The following is a 16,493-nucleotide window of genomic DNA, read 5'->3' as shown; positions in this document are numbered from 1 at the left end:
AGGTGTTTGGGATGGTGGTTCGAAAGTACCCTGCGATCACGTTGCAGTGCATTTCCCAAATCAGTGCATGCACTACTATTGGTGCAGTGTCCATTAAATATAAATGGGCTGAAATCGCAATGCACAGAACTGCATGTGAAATCGCACAGGAACACTGACACACAAGAGCAGGGGCGAACTGACCATTCAATTACTCGGGCACTGCCCGAGGTCAGTAGGGGGCCCCATGAGATGCCCCTGGTGCCTTTCATAGGCTTTTTTGGATGTGGTTTGAGTGTGGGGAGGACACAGGGGCCCCATGATCTCCTATTGCCTGGGGGCCCCATGAGTTGTCAGTCCGCCCGCCCCTGCACAAGAGCCTAAAAATAAAATGCTCCTGCACTATCTTTGCACTGACACCTGCTGCAAATGGCAAGGGCAGTGAGATTTGAATGCGGTGCGGGAAACTGGCAACTGGGTTTCCCGCACCGCATTATGGTGTGAACGGGCCCTTAATAGATACTGTTAGCCCTGGTTCACACTGAACTTGGCTTTGAAATCGCACTACTTCACTTGAAGTAGCTCGATTTCAAAGCCGCTGGTTAGTGCAGTTTTTCATGTTTGGCTTGCCTGACGTGTGTGACTTCATGTACAGATGTCTATGCAAGTCACATTTGAAATCTGCAAAAATAGTGCAGGAACCTCCTTTTTTTTTTTTTTTTTTTTTTTTTTTTTTTCTCCAAAATTGGTGCCGCATCGAAAAGTCGGAGTTGCACCGATTTGAACGGTTCCATAGGCACTTGTGACTTGTCATGCGATTTGGAACTGACAAGTCGCAGCGGTGTGATCCACGGCTTTATAATGACTTCATGCTGTTCCTGCTTTGCCTTGTAGTTATGAGAAAGATGGCGTCCTGCTGCAGCTTAGTTGCTGCTAATAGCCATGTGATCATACCTTCCTTATCTCTAGGTAACGTCTGCATGGTGACCGGAGGTGCCAACTTGGGTCGAATTGGTGTCATCACCAACCGGGAGCGACACCCGGGCTCATTCGATGTGGTCCACGTGAAGGATGCCAACGGCAACAGCTTTGCCACCAGGCTCTCCAATATTTTTGTCATCGGCAAGGTAATTCACCCCTTGTCCTATCCGTATTCATCTGTTTGTTTTTGTTTTTTTGTTTTTTAATGCGGAGTGCTTACTTTCTGTGTTTTGTAATACAGAGAAGACTCTTGTCAATCAGCTTGCAAGCAGTATAGATTTTGAAGAAGGTTGGGGGCTCCCTGTGGTATTGGTCTAAGTAGAGTCTTGAAAGTTTCCATGGTTTCAGAAAATATCTTGGGGGTGTTAATGCTGAAATTTTGAGGGTGTTCTGGGGCTGTTGTGTTTTAGGGGTCCTGAAGGGCAAGGGTGCTGAACGGTCATTAGGGCCCAGTAGCGGCATATTTTTCAGTCACTAATTAGTACCGTTGCTCAGTAGCTGACAGCAGATGTAGGTGGACAAGAGCTGGATGGTGCAAATGGCAGTAGGAATGTTCAGGACGGTACGCACCCAGGGATGAATGCCCAGAACCCAAGAAATCTGCATTCCAGGCATTCATCCCTGGGTATATATTGCTCAAAAGGTAAGTATCACTAGGTGCCGTGTCCAGCTCCTGCAGCTGTCATAATATTTTTTTCTACTACTATTTTTTTCCTAATTTATTTTTTCACTTTTGTTTTTTTTTTTGTTTTTTTTTTGGTTTTTTTTTTGGTAATATAATGGTTTGTACCATTGGTTTATGTAGCACAGCATTTTTTTCATTTCACTTTGATTGTATATTTGCCCCCACTGAGACATGGGCTGTGTGCACTAGCGGCTACAGCAGTTTGTTTTATTTCACCATAGTTAGCGCTTGAGTTATTCAATATATTTTAGAGTTCATGCATTCCTATCAGGTCCTCTTGAAAAACTGACAGGCGCACATGATTACATCGCCTGTCTGAAAGGGCCCTTAGGCTGGCCATAGACGGGTCGAAAATCGGCCGATTTTTCTTTTAAAAAAAAACGAAAAATCGGTCGTTCAAGCGGCCGACGTTACCAGCAACGGTAAAAAAAATCGTCCGATTTTCATCCCGTCTACAGCCGGCAAAAAGTGTCCCTGCAGAGAGCTCCGCTATTTCTTCTGACAGTTCCTTGACATTTATAGCGGTTGCAACAATGTATCTATTTGTATCCATTTAGGATATAGATGTTTTTATTCGGAAACAAATAAATACATTGTTGCAACCGCTATAAATGTCAAGGAACTGTCAAAGAAATAGTGGAGCTCTCTGCAGGGACACTTTTTGCTGGACTGGAATTCCTCTTCTTCTTCATCTTCTTCATCCTCTTCTTCATCTTCCTCTTCTTCGCCTTCCTCTTCATCCTCTTCTTCTTCTTATCCTCTTCTTCTTCTTCATCCTCCTTCTTCTTCCTCTTCTTCATCCTCCTTCCTCTTCTTCTTCCTCTTCTTCTTCATCCTCTTCTTCTTCCTCTTCCTCTTCCTCTTCATCCTCTTCTTCTTCTTCTTCATTCTCTTCCTCTTCTTCTTCATCCTCTTCTTCTTCATCCTCTTCTTCTTCTTCTTCTTCTTCCTCTTCCTCTTCTTCCTCTTCCTCTTCTTCTTCATCCTCTTCTTCTTCATCCTCTTCTTCTTCATCCTCTTCTTCTTCATCCTCTTCTTCTTCATCCTCTTCTTCTTCATCCTCTTCTTCTTCATCCTCTTCTTCTTCATCCTCTTCTTCTTCATCCTCTTCCTCTTCCACTTCTTCTTCCTCCTCTTCTTCCTCTTCTTCTTCCTCTTCCTCTCCTACTTCTTCTTCCTCTTCTTCTTCATCCTCTTCTTCTTCCTCTTCTTCTTCTTCCTCTTCTTCTTTTTCATCCTCTTCCTCTTCATTCTCTTCTTCATCTTCCTTTTCTTCTTCATCCTCTTCCTCCTCTTCTTTTTTCTTCTTTTTGTCTTCCTCTTGCAGGTCACTGCTCATGCGCATATTTTTTTATCGGTAAAATATCGGCCGATTTGCCCATCATTGGCGCGAAAATCGGCCGATCGGCAAAATCGGCAGATTTTTTTCCAGCTTTACCGATAAAAAAAAAATCTGCCAAAATACCGAAAAACGGCCGACCATTTAGCCCACTAACGATCCGAAAATCGGCTGATTTTCGACCCATCTATTGCCTGCATTAGAGTTGACATTTTAGCTGAAGGCTTTTAAGAAGTGGAACTAAACCCTCCTGTCAGCAAAGGATGCTGCCATCTTGGCCTCTGATTAGCAATCGCCGTGGTGCTTCACATGTCATCCGATATGGAAAAAATGTCACCAGCACACCAAGGATCACCAATATGGGTCCAAAGGTTTTAATAAACCATCACATAGTTGCCTTGCTGTAACTATGTGATCATTCATTAAAACCTTTGGACCCATATTGGTGATCCTTGGTGTGCTGGTGACATTTTTTTCCTTGCTGATTTTGTTCGGTTCCAGCCGACAGTCGCTGCAGCACCCACTTATACACACAGCCATTTTTAACGCAGGAACGTGTGCGTTTGGATCATACACTTGCATGTCATCAGATATGACACCAGCCTTTTTTTTTTTTTTTTTTTTTTTTTGTCATTTTATACATTTTTATTTAGTCTTTCAGCAAGGCATGTCAAACAGTACACCAAACAATAGCCATCAAAACAGACACACAGCACAATTCGGTGAACATACAAAGAGATACGATAACAGTAAATTGTCCCAGAAATACTGCACCGCTGCATGAGTCACAATAAGATACAGATTTGTTACCGCTGCCTGTTCCTCCCTTAGAAAAATGGTGTGTAGAAAAACAGAAGGCGTTCTGCGGGACATTTCTTATTGCGAGAAATTCGTAAACTGAAACACGGTTTCCCATAGGAATGCATTGTAAACCAATTAATCCATTCCGGAGGTCAGAAAAAAGTGAAAAAAAAAAAGTCTTCTGTTCAAAACTCTTTATAAAGTGCACTTTAACCACCTGTCGGGTGGCCGTTTATGAACGGCCTCCCCGCACCCTGCTTGTGCGCGCTCCCTGGGAGCGCGCAGCACCGCGATCCGGTGCCCGCTGTGTCCTCCGGACACAGTGAAACACCGATCGTCGGACGGGACCTCTGTACGAGGTCCCGATCATGTGATCACTGATTGGCCAATCAGTGATCACATGCAAAGTAGTAAGCAAGATGTCACTTGTGACATCATTGCTTACTACGTGTGAAATCTGTGAATGATCACAGAGGTCACATGGTACAAGGCTATTCACAACAGCCTTGTACCATGTGACAAGCTGTGACCAATCACAGCTCACTCAGTACTTCTCAATGAGTGCAGGAATGCACACAGAAAGAGAAATGATTGCTTTTACATCCTATATGGGTGTAAAAGCAATCAGTGTAAAAAAAAAAAAAAAAAATCTTCATCACCCCCCACAAGTAGTACAGTGTCACCATGGTGACACTCTACTGCTAGGGTGACAGTATGTAAAAAATAAATAAATAAAAAATAAGAATATAAAACAATAAAATAAAAATGTAAAAAAAAATGTTTAAAAATTATAATTTTTTAGTTATAAACTAATTTGTTTTTGTTTGTTTTTTTTACTAAAAAGATAACGGAATAAATTTTGGCAAAGATTTATGATTAAATATTATTTATTTGCAAAATTTTATAAAAAAACACTTTTGTTCAAAATTTTTGGACTTTTTCATTTACATAGCAAAAAAAATAAAAATCCCAGTGGTGAATAAATACCACCAAAATAAAGCTTTATCTGTCTCAAAAAAATGGTAAAAAATTAATTTGGGTACAGTGTTGCATGACCGCGCAATTGTCATTCAAAGTGTGATAGCGCTGAAAGCTGAAAATTGCCCTGGTCAGGAAGGGGGGGAAAGTGTCCGGACTGGAAGTGGTTAAAGGTATAAATACTGTACAGGAACATGATTAAAAAAAAAGTTTGTAAATGCATTGAAAGCCAATTAATCCGTTCCAGAGGTCAGAAAAAAAGTCAAGTGTCTTCTGTTCAAAACTCTTTATAAAGTGCACTTTAAAGGCATAAATACTTTACAGGGACATGATTAACCTCTTCTCGTCGGCCGCAAACAAATGTGCGGCCTCCCGGCATCTGGGCCTAGACGCCGAGCAGCCGCACATTTGCGTTCTATTAAACGTGTGCTGAGAGCGTGCGCTCCCAGCACACACGTCCGCTACTCATGGAAAGGTCCCGGTCTCTTCTTTCGATCGGGACCTTTCCCGATCATGTGACCACGCGTCACGGCGGTCACATGATCCCTAAACCCCGCCTCCCGGCTTCTGAAACTCTTAAAGGGCCAGGAGTCGCCGGCGTGAAGGGGTTAAAATTAAATTTGTAAATGCATTGAAAACCAATTTAATCTGTTCATTCAATTGCTAATTATTACTCGTGAGCTAATATGGTGAATTTCTATAAATTATTGAAATACAAATAAAAAATAAAATAAAAATATAAATGTGTCTTGAATCAAAAATAATAAAATGAAATCACCTTATTATACAAATAGGTTCGCAAACACATCACACCAACTCATAGGGGTTTATTTACTAAAGCTGGAGAGTCCAAAATCAGACTCCCTTCTGCATAGAAACCAATCAGCTTCTAACCTCAGCTTGTTCAATGAAGCTTTGGCAATGAAACCTGGAAGCTGATTGGTTTCTATGCAGAAGGGAGTCTGATTTTGGACTCTCCAGCTTTAGTAAATAAACCCCATAGTGTCAGAAGCTATATAAAAATAACTGTGCTGCACTCCCATATCGATGCAAACAAACTACAAAAAACTGTGTGTGTCCTCACAGTATACCGTCCAAACAACACACAAAAACGCCCAAATGATCCCTTTAGGATATAGAGAAATATTAGTGTAGTAACATCATTATGTGTCCAATATCAATAATAAAGGAAAATCCTCCTTTTCTGAGAGATGGGTACAAATGGGCGAATTCACTCCAACATATAGATGATTGCGGTATATATGAAGCTCAATTATGCGCTCACCTCCATTTTTAGCCCAAAAATACAGGCTAAACAAGCTGTTGATCCTAAAAGGATATAATGTGCACCGATGTTCACCACCTTCTTTGAATGTGTTCACAGCGTAGATTCCCGATTATCCACCTGGTGTCTCTCCTCTCATTACTATCCTATGCAGATCTGTGGATGGATGGATATTTCCTCCTCACCTCCAAGGGGAATAATCCTCCTAGACCCACTCCAGAAGTCTCCACACATATAATGCCAAAAAAAGGACAAAAGAATAGTGCTTTTCCCTCATAAAACACTTTATTGCATAGCCATTGTATTGCACTCACATTTAAATAATTAAAACAAGCCTTAATGCATATCTCCTTGTGCTGTACTCGCCGTATAAAAGCCGACTGGGCTCTGACGTCAGAATACATCTCGGCCTAAATTTAGGAAGAACTATTATTTATTTGCAAACTTTTATAACAAAAACAAAGAAAAATTAGATTGGCCGTCAGTACTTCAGGATTGATCAATATTCAGATCTATACCATAGTTTGTGAACTCTATAACTTTCCTATAAACTAAATAATACATCCTAATTTGGGTTATTGTCACCAAAGACATGTAGTAGAATACATCTCGGCCTAAATTTATGAAGAACAATTATTTATTTGCAAACTTTTATAACAGAAACAAAGAAAAACGGTTTTTTTTCAAAATTTTGGTCTTTTTTTTTGTTGGCAAAAAATAAAAAACCCCGGCGGTGATTAAATACCACCAAAAGAAAGCTCTAGTTGTGTGAAGAAAATGATAAAATTTTAGTTTGGGTACAATGTTGTATGACCGCGCAATTGTCATTCAAAGTGTGAGAGCGCTGAAACCTGAAAAATGGCCTGGGCAGGAAGGGGGTAAGGTTCCCGGTATTGAAGTGGTTAATGAACACACAGCTTCTCAGATCATGTCATCCCCCACCTCTCCGCCTCTCATGAGGAGAGGAGAGCCAGTAATTGGCATTCCTCAGAGGGGACATTTACAGTGATGATCAGTGTAGCCCCGTCAGTGCCACCGGTCATTGCCTGTCAGTGCCCATCAATGCCACATATCAGTGCCCATCTGAGCTGCTTTTCACTGCCGCCTATCAGTGCGCCTATCAGTGCCATGTATGAGTACTGCCTTTCAGTGCCAGCTGTGAGTGCCCATCAGTGCCAGCTGTGAGTGCCCATCAGTGCCATGGGTACTGCCCATCAGTGCCATCCTGTGAGTGCCCATCAGTGCCATATATGAGTACTGCCTTTCAGTGCCACCTGTGAGTGCCCATCAGTGCCATGAGTACTGCCCATCGGTGCCTTCCTGTGAGTGCCCATCAGTGCCATATATGAGTACTGCCTTTCAGTGCCACCTGTGAGTGCCCATCAGTGCCATGAGTACTGCCCATCGGTGCCTTCCTGTGAGTGCCCATCAGTGCCATATATGAGTACTGCCTTTCAGTGCCACCTGAGTGTGCCCATCAGTGCCATGAGTACTGCCCATCGGTGCCTTCCTGTGAGTGCCCATCAGTGCCATATATGAGTACTGCCTTTCAGTGCCACCTGAGTGTGCCCATCAGTGCCATGAGTACTGCCCATCGGTGCCTTCCTGTGAGTGCCCATCAGTGCCGCCTATCAGTGCCCATCACTGCAACCTCATTAGCGCACATTAGTGAAGGAGAAAAATTACTTATTTACAAAATGTTATAACAGACACTAAGAAAAAAACTTTTTATTTTTTGATAAACCAAAAACTGAATTTTGAAAATAAGTAATTTTTCTCCTTCACTAATGTGCGCTAATGAGGTTGCAGTGATGGGCACTGATAGGCGGCTCTGATGGGCACTCACAGGAAGGCACTGATAGAGGTACTCATGGCACTGATGGGCACTCACAGGTGGCACTGAAAGGCAGTACTCATATATGGCACTGATAGGCGGCAGTGAAAAGCAGCTCAGATGGGCACTGATATGTGGCATTGATGGGCACTGACAGGCAATGGCCGGTGGCACTGACGGGGCTACACTGATCATCAGTGCCCTGATGATCACTGTAAATGTCCCCTCTGAGGAATGCCAATTACTGGCTCTCCTCTCCTCATGAGAGGTGGGGGGTGACAACATGATCTGAGAAGCTTTGTATTCATTAACCATTTCAATACCGGGCACTTTTACCCCCTTCCTGCCCAGGCCATTTTTCAGATTTCAGCGCTCTCACACTTTGAATGACAATTGCGCGGTCATGCAACATTGTACCCAAACTAAGATTTTATCATTTTCTTCACACAACTAGAGCTTTCTTTTGGTGGTCTTTAATCACCGCTGGGGTTTTTATTTTTTGATAAACCAAAAACTGAAAATTTTGAAAATAAATACACAAGTGGTGATTAAATACCACCAAAAGACAGGCCTGTCTTAAAAAAATGCAAAAAATTTCATATGGGTGCAATGTTGCGTGACCGTGCAATTGCGACAGCATTGAAAGTTGTTCTGGGTAGAAAGGGGGTGAAAGGGCCCCGTAGGCAAGTGGTTAAATATGGAGATCAGCTTCACACTCGGTTCACATCTGTATGGGTGGTGCCGCGGCGGGACCCGCACAAATACCTGTAGCTGCACCACCCATACAGAGGAATGCGGGTTCCATTCATTCTAATGGCACGCCGCCCACACTGGAAGTTGCAGCCATTGGGAACTGAGGTTCCCACGCGGGCTGCGATTTCCGAAGAAGTGCAGGAACTTCTTCCCTGCGTGTCTCGGGGCACGGGAGTCCATTCAAATGAATGAGCTCTTGTACCCGCACATATCGCAGCTCGCACATATGTGAACCTGGCCTTAAGGTATGCGAGGGCCCATGAAGGATCTGCAGGCTGTCGATATCCTCTGGATAATGACTCTCTGCTCACCCTCCTATTAAACATCTTCTAGAGGTCATTGGTTACTTCACTTTGTATACGGCGTAGGATAGGTGTGTACTGCATAGTCCATGAATGAGGTCATCCCATTGGCTGAAGCATCTGCTTTCTATTCCCCTCGGCTGTAGTGTGACCACGCTGTTACGTTTTCATTCGTTTTCTAAATATTTTTCTCCAGTGTTAAGAGATTGTTACTGGCAGCGCTTAGCTGGGTGGGTCAGATTACTCCTGCTGGGTTGGGCTGATTTTGTAGAATCTGCCAAGTGAGGATTTTGTACTGTTTTAACCCCTTTGCTGCCAGAGCTGTTTCTTCCTTTTTTTTTTTTTTGGCACACGTTTTAACCACATGCCGCCCAGCCACTGTATAAATACGGCGGCACGGGCAGGCAAAACCACGTTTTAAAACGTGTGTTTTGTAAACCGGTAGGGGGCGCTTGAGGCCCTCGCCACCCTACCTGTCCCGTCGATCACAGCCGCGGATGTCAGTCGCCGGGTCACAGATGGTCCTTACCGGCTATGTCCCGGCGATCGGCGGCAATCAGTGACAGAGAGCACAGCTGCAGTAGCTGTGCTTTCTGTCAGTTCCCTGACAGCTCCAGGACAAGCTGATCGGGACAGAAGAGTTTCTCTCTCCCGATCAGCGGTGTTCCCTGCAGTACACACCCCGCCCCCTAGTAAAACACTCCCCTCACATAGATAACCTTTCCCTGAAAAATAGTTAACCCCTTCCTCCCCAGTGCCATTAGTACAGTGTCAGTGTTTTTTTTTTTTTTTTTTTTGCACTGATCACTGTATTGGTGTCACTGGGGATGTCAGTGACCCCAAGTCAGTACCCCCCAAAGTCAGAATGTCCGCCGCAGTCCCGCCATAAGTCGCTGATCGCCGCCATTATTAGTATAAAAAAAACCCTAAAAATCCCAGTATCTTTCCCACCATTTGTAAACGCTATAACTTTCACGTAAACCAATTAATTTACACATATTGGGGTTTTTTTTTAGCAAAGATGTCCCAGAATGCATTTTGGCAGAAATTTATGACTAAATTTGATTTTTAAATTTTTTTTTTTTACTGGACATGTTTTATAGCAAAAAGTCCAAAATATTGGGTTTTTTTTCCTCAAAATTGTCAGCCTTTTTTTTTATAGCGCCAAAAATAGAAACCGCACAGTTGAACAAATACCACCGAAAGAAAGCTCAATTTGTGGGAAAAAAAGGATGTAAATTTCATTTATGTACTGCATGACCGCGCAATTGTCCGTTAAACTAGCGCAGCGCTGTATAGCAGAAAAATGGCGTAAATTGCAGTATCTATACCATAGTTTGTAGACGCTATAACTTCACACAAAGCAATCAATATACACTTATTGGGATTTTTTTTACCAAAAACATGGAGCAGAATACATTTTGGCTTAAATTTATAACTAACTTTGAGTTTACTATATATTTTTTATAGCTGAAAGTAAAAAATATTGTTTTTCTTCAAAATTTTTGGCCTTTTTTTGTTTATAGCGTGAAAAATAAAAAGTGCACAGGTGATCAAATACCACCAAAAGAAACCTCTATTTGTGTGAAAAAAAGGACGTAAATTTCGTTTGGGTGCAGCATTGCATGACCGCGCAATTATCAGTTGAATTAGTGCAGCGCCGAGTAGCAAAAAGAGGCGTGGTCATTAAGGGGGGTAAATCCTCTGGAGGTCAAGTGGTTAAACAATCATTTTAGGCCTAAAGATTACACACGACCCCCAAACCTGTATTTTCTGAATTCGGACGCCCTACAGAATAAATTAATGGTAGTTCCAATATTTGATGGCACACGATATTACTGCAAAGGTCTAAGTAACGCAAAATTTCAGTAAAAAAAACAAAACACAAAAGTGAATTCTAGGGCAAACGCACGCAATAAATGACCCCAGTATTTGTTAAAATATAATAGATGCGGTTGCAGCGAGCAAATAGATGCGCAACATGTTAGACTTTAAAGCGGAGTTTCACCCACAAGGGGAAGTTCCGCTTAAAGATTGGTCCCCCGCTCTCCATTAAGGATTGGTACCTTTTGGGGGGGAACGGGTACCCGAATTTGACAGGTACCCACTCCCACTTCCGCTGCGATCGGATAAAGAAGTTGTCCTCTCTCCACGAAGTCTTGTGGGACACGTGACAGGTCCCAGAAGACGATGGGGCCATTCAGGAAGCGCAGCGCTTCTCGCGCTGCGGGCACAGCTTACAGCTTCACAGCCAGGTGCCCACACTGAGGATGCCAGCCTCCTGGAAAACAGGATGGCCGGTGAAGCGGGCTGCGGCGGGGGGGCAACGAGGGACAGGTAAGTGGCTTTTTTTTTTTTAAAAGTCAGCAGGTACAGTTTTTGTAGCTGCTGACTTTTTTTTACAGATTGAGTGGAACTCCGCTTTAAATGTGTGCGCGCCTGTGAAATGGCGACAAACTTCACTAATCTATATTTTCTATAGGTGGTGCTTCAAAAGCCCCTATAATTTTTTATTACAGGTACTTATACAGCACCGTCCATTTACACAGCTCTTTACATATATATTGTACATTCACATCAGTCCCCTCCCCCGAGGAGCGTACAATCTAAGGTCCCTAACTTACATTCATACATACACATACTAGGGCCAATTTAGACAGGAGTCAATTAACCTACCAGCATGTCTTTGGAGCGTGGGAGGAAACCGGAGTACCCGGAGGAAACCCACGCAGGCACAGGGAGAACATGCAAACTCCAGGCAGAAGGTGCTGTGGCTAGGATTTGAATGACCCGAGTACTGCCAGGTGGAAGTGCTAACCATTTAGCCGCTATAGGACATCCGTATAGCGTACGGAGGTCTGGTGCTAGAATTATTGCTCTCCGGCGTGCGCGGCGATATGTACCATGTGTATCGCAATCAATGTTTTCATGCGTAGGCGCACCCAACGTGTGCGTTTTTAGGTTCATACTTGTATTTATGTGGGAATGGGGAGCCTCAAATGTTTTTGGGGGGGGGGGGGTTATGTGCTTGGTTGTAACTTTATTTATTTTTTTGTATTGGAGGAGGGGGGGATTTTTCTTTACTTGGCTTTTTTTTCATCACTTTGGGGACATAAAGTCCTCTATGTGATGATTTTCCTCACCTACACCTCCTCCCTCCACGCCGCCAAGCAGGCTTACTTCGTAAACCTGATCAACACCCTCTCCACCTGCCCTCACCGACTCTTCTCCACATTCAACTCCCTGCTCTCTCCCCCCCCTCCTCCACTCAGTACCTCACTTACCGCCCATGAAATTGCCACTCATCTCCACAACAAGATTGATGCAATTCGCAAGGACATAGTCAACTTGCAATCTACCTCCCCATCTACCCTCCCCCCTTCCATCACCCCCTCATCTCTCCCCTCCTCTGACCTCGCAACGGCACTGCCCCCCACCACACCCAAGGCCCTGCCTACCGTAACCCCCCCATCACTGCACTCCTTCAGCCCTACTACCACTGAGGAAGTCACCAGAGTCTTCTCAGAAGCCCGCCTCACTACCTGCCCCCTGAACCCTATCCCCTCTCAACTCCTCCGGTCACCTCCCTCATCCGCTCCCTTACCCACATCTTCAATCTCTCCCTCTCTACTGGCGTCTTCCCCTCCCCCCTAAAACATGCGCACATCACCCCCATACTCAAAAATCCCTCCCTGGACCCCACTGACCTCAACAACCTCAGACCAATTTCCCTGCTGCCACTCACTTCCAAGCTCTTTGAGCGCTTGGTCTTCGATCGCCTAAGTGCCCACCTAACTGACAGCAACCTCCTTGACCCACTACAGTCGGGCTTCCGTCCCCTACACTCCACTGAAACTGCCCTCCTCAAAATCACCAACGATCTACTAACCGCCAAAGGCGACTACTCTGTCCTCCTCCTCCTAGACCTCTCCGCGGCCTTTGACACAGTCGACCACCCCCTCCTCCTTCATAAACTACTCTCCCTTGGCATCAGAGACACCGCTCTCTCCTGGTTCTCGTCCTATCTATCCCAACGCTCCTTCAGCGTTTCCTACAACGATGCCACCTCCTCTTCCCTCCCCCTCTCTGTTGGGGTCCCCCAGGGCTCTGTCCTTGGACCCCTTCTCTTCTCCATCTACACCTCCTCCCTTGGCAAACTCATACACTCCCACGGCTTCAACTATCACCTCTACGCTGATGATACTCAAATTTACCTCTCCACCCCTCACCTCACCCCCACATTCTCCGCCCGCATCACTCACCTCCTAAACGACATCTCTGACTGAATTTTTTTTTTTTTCTCTCTATGAATGGAGGAGAGAGATACATTGTGTCTCTCAACTCCTGGCATAGAGTGAATTTTTTTTTTTTTTTTTTTTTTTACGAACAAGATAAATAAATATATATTAAAAATAAAAGAAAAAATACTTAGATCAAGGTTTGATGTTTGAATTTTTTTTTCTTTTTTTTAACGAACAAGATAAATAAATATATATTGACAATAAAAGAAAAAATACCTAGATCAAGGTTTGATGTAGTTCAGTGCCAGGGTAAGTGGGTCAAGGTCAGGATTTAAAAAAAAAAATAAAAAATTGGTGTCCGTGTGTTTTAAGTAAAAAAAACCCAAAATGCGCACTATTGTTTCTGGGCTGTACTCCGGGTACAAACAACAAAACATACACATATATGGTATCGCTGCGATCGTCAAGAGCTGGAGAATTTATTTTAAGTTGTTCTTTGGTGGTAGGTTATGGTAGTAACTGTACTACCGAAACCTACCACCAAAGGGGAAAAAAAATAGAGGGGGAAAAAAAAGTTTGTGTAAAAACAAAAAAAAAACAAATATTAAAAAATAAAATAAAGAAAAAATACCTAGATCAAGGTTTGATGTAGTTCAGTGCCAGGGTAAGTAAGTCAAGGTCAGGATTTAAAAAAAAAAAAAAAATGGTGTCCGTGTGTTTTAGGTAAAAAAAAAAAAAAAAAAATTGTTTCTGGGCTGTACTCCGGGTACAAACAACATACACATATACAGTTGTGGCCAAAATTATTCAACCCCCAATGCTGTAAAGGGGTTTAGGGACTATAGTGTACATTTGGAATTGTATTCAGAATCAAATCCTACAAGGACGTTGTAACTACCCAAATGCAACTAAAATGACATCAATTGTTTATGTAATACAGTAGTAAATGGTTCTTATGTGGTTTCTTCATTGCCACAATTATTCAACCCCTTAAAGACTACCACTCTGAAGAACAGAGGTTCATACAGGTGCTTTCCATCAGGTATTGAAAACACCTGTGGATGTCACCGAGCAGCAATCAAGCATAATAAGCACCAATTAGGCAGCTTTAAAATGACTGTGATACTCAGCTCCTTCTAGACATTTACTGGTGTGGTTACAAACATGGTGAAGGCAAGAGAATGGTCCAGGAAGACAAGAGAAGAGGTGATTTCTCTTCACAGGAAGGGCAATGGCTATAAGAAGATTGCAAAGATGTTAAACATACCAAGAGACACCTTAGGAAGCATCATTCGCAAATTCAAGGCAAAGGGCACTGTTGAAACGCTACCTGGTCGTGGCAGAAAGAAGATGCTGACTTCGACTGCTGTGCGCTACCTGAAGCGTAGAGTGGAGAGAAGTCCCCGTGTGACTGCTGAGGAACTGAGAAAAGATTTGTCAGATGTGGGTACAGAAGTTTCAGCCCAGACAATAAGACGCACACTGCGTAATGAAGGCCTCCGTGCCAGAACTCCCAGGCGTACCCCCTTGCTGTCTCCAAAGAATAAGAAGAGTCGACTGCAGTATGCCAAAAGCCATGTGGACAAACCACAAAAGTTGTGGGATAGTGTTCTGTGGACTGATGAAACAAAATTAGAACTGTTTGGGCCCATGGATCAACGCTATGTTTGGAGGAGGAAGAACAAGGCCTATGATGAAAAGAACACCTTGCCTACTGTGAAGCATGGTGGAGGGTCAATCATGCTTTGGGGCTGTTTTGCTTCTGCAGGTACAGGGAAGCTTCAGCGTGTGCAAGGTACCATGAATTCTCTTCAGTACCAGGAGATATTGGATGGAAACGTGATGCAGTCCGTCACACACCTGAGGCTTGGGAGACGTTGGACCTTTCAACAGGACAATGATCCCAAGCATACCTCCAAGTCCACTAGAGCATGGTTGCAGAGGAAAGGCTGGAACATTTTGGAGTGGCCATCGCAGTCACCAGACTTAAATCCGATTGAGAACCTCTGGTGGGACTTAAAGAAAGCAGTTGCAGTGCGCAAGCCTAAGAATGTGACTGAACTGGAGGCCTTTGCCCATGAAGAATGGGCGAAGATACCCGTAGATCGCTGCAAGACACTTGTGTCAAGCTATGCTTCACGTTTAAAAGCTGTTATAACTGTAAAAGGATGCTGTACTAAGTACTAAGATTGAATGTCACTTGGGGGTTGAATAAAACTGATAATGCTGTGAGCACAGAAAAGACATTTGTGGTTATTTCATTATAACTGTTATGTTATATTTGTCTGACCTACAAGTGCCTCTTTAATGTAAATGTAAGCAAGATGACTGAATGATCAAAAGCAATGTCAAACTGGCCAAAACACTCAATTTCAGTGGGGGTTGAATAATTTTGGCCACAACTGTATGGTATCGCTGCGATCGTCAAGAGCTGCAGAATTTATTTTACGTTGTTCTTTGGTGGTAGGTTATGGTAGTAACTGTATCTCTCTAACTCCTGGCATGGAGGGGGAAAAAAGTTTGTGTAAAAAAAAAACAAAACAAAAAAAAAAACAAATATTAAATAAAATAAAGAAAAAATACCTAGATCAAGGTTTGATCTAGTTCAGTGCCAGGGTAAGTGTTTGGGTCAAAGGTCAACGTCAGTGCAGCCCCACGGAAAAAAGCCCAGTTCTGTGAGGCCGCATATTTGTGTGATGTCAGGGTTAATGTATGTTTAAAAAAAAAAAAATTCAGATTATAGATGGGTGCTTGTACCTGTGTGTGTCAGTTGCTGCTACTGGTTAGTAAAATGCTACATGTGTCTCTTCTGCGGTGTTTTTATGACTTTTTTTCTGCTTAAATCTTCAGGGTAACAAGCCATGGATTTCCTTGCCACGTGGAAAGGGTATCCGTCTCACCATCGCTGAGGAGAGAGACAAAAGACTGGCAGCCAAGCAGACCAGCGGTTAACCTCAACCAACGTTCTCTACCTTTATTAAATAAAACTCTGTTGTGGAGATCTTTGTGTATGGACCGGTTTATACTGTATAGTGATGTGCCAAATTATCAGACAAAAATGGGGTTATCCGTGTTTTTGGAGATTTTGGAAAAAAATTTAAATAAAAAAGATTATCAGAATTTTATTTTTTTTTTTTTTGTTCAAAGGATAAGTTCACCTTTCATAACATGTTAAATGTTACACCCATATTCAGGGTATAACATGTTATGAAAGGTCCGGCTCCCGCAAACCCCCCCATCCTGCCTCACTTTGATAGCTAGTGGGGGATCTTCTCCCGCTACCTGTCAAAATGTAAAAAAAAAAAAACAGGCTCC

The 16,493-nt window shown here is 43.2% G+C and overlaps 1 protein-coding gene across 1 annotated transcript in view; it reads left to right on the top strand.

Moving 5' to 3' along the window:
* RPS4X (ribosomal protein S4 X-linked) overlaps positions 1–16,177 on the top strand; it is a 32,061-nt gene extending 15,884 nt beyond the window's left edge. Inside the window, exons 6-7 of the mRNA XM_089654083.1 lie at positions 949–1,106; positions 16,029–16,177. Of these exons, the coding sequence (XP_089510209.1) occupies positions 949–1,106; positions 16,029–16,130 (260 nt within the window). The 3' untranslated portion in view covers positions 16,131–16,177. The remainder of the gene's footprint in view (positions 1–948; positions 1,107–16,028) is intronic.
* The last annotated feature ends 316 nt before the right edge of the window (positions 16,178–16,493 follow it).

Source organism: Staurois parvus, unplaced genomic scaffold, assembly GCF_062004578.1.
Source record: "Staurois parvus isolate SC_StPar_1 unplaced genomic scaffold, SC_StPar_1.0 ptg000739l, whole genome shotgun sequence".
In the NCBI taxonomy this organism is placed as follows: Eukaryota; Metazoa; Chordata; class Amphibia; order Anura; family Ranidae; genus Staurois; species Staurois parvus.
The sequence above is the reverse complement of the archived record's forward strand: the minus strand, read 5'-3'. Positions and strand labels throughout refer to the sequence as shown.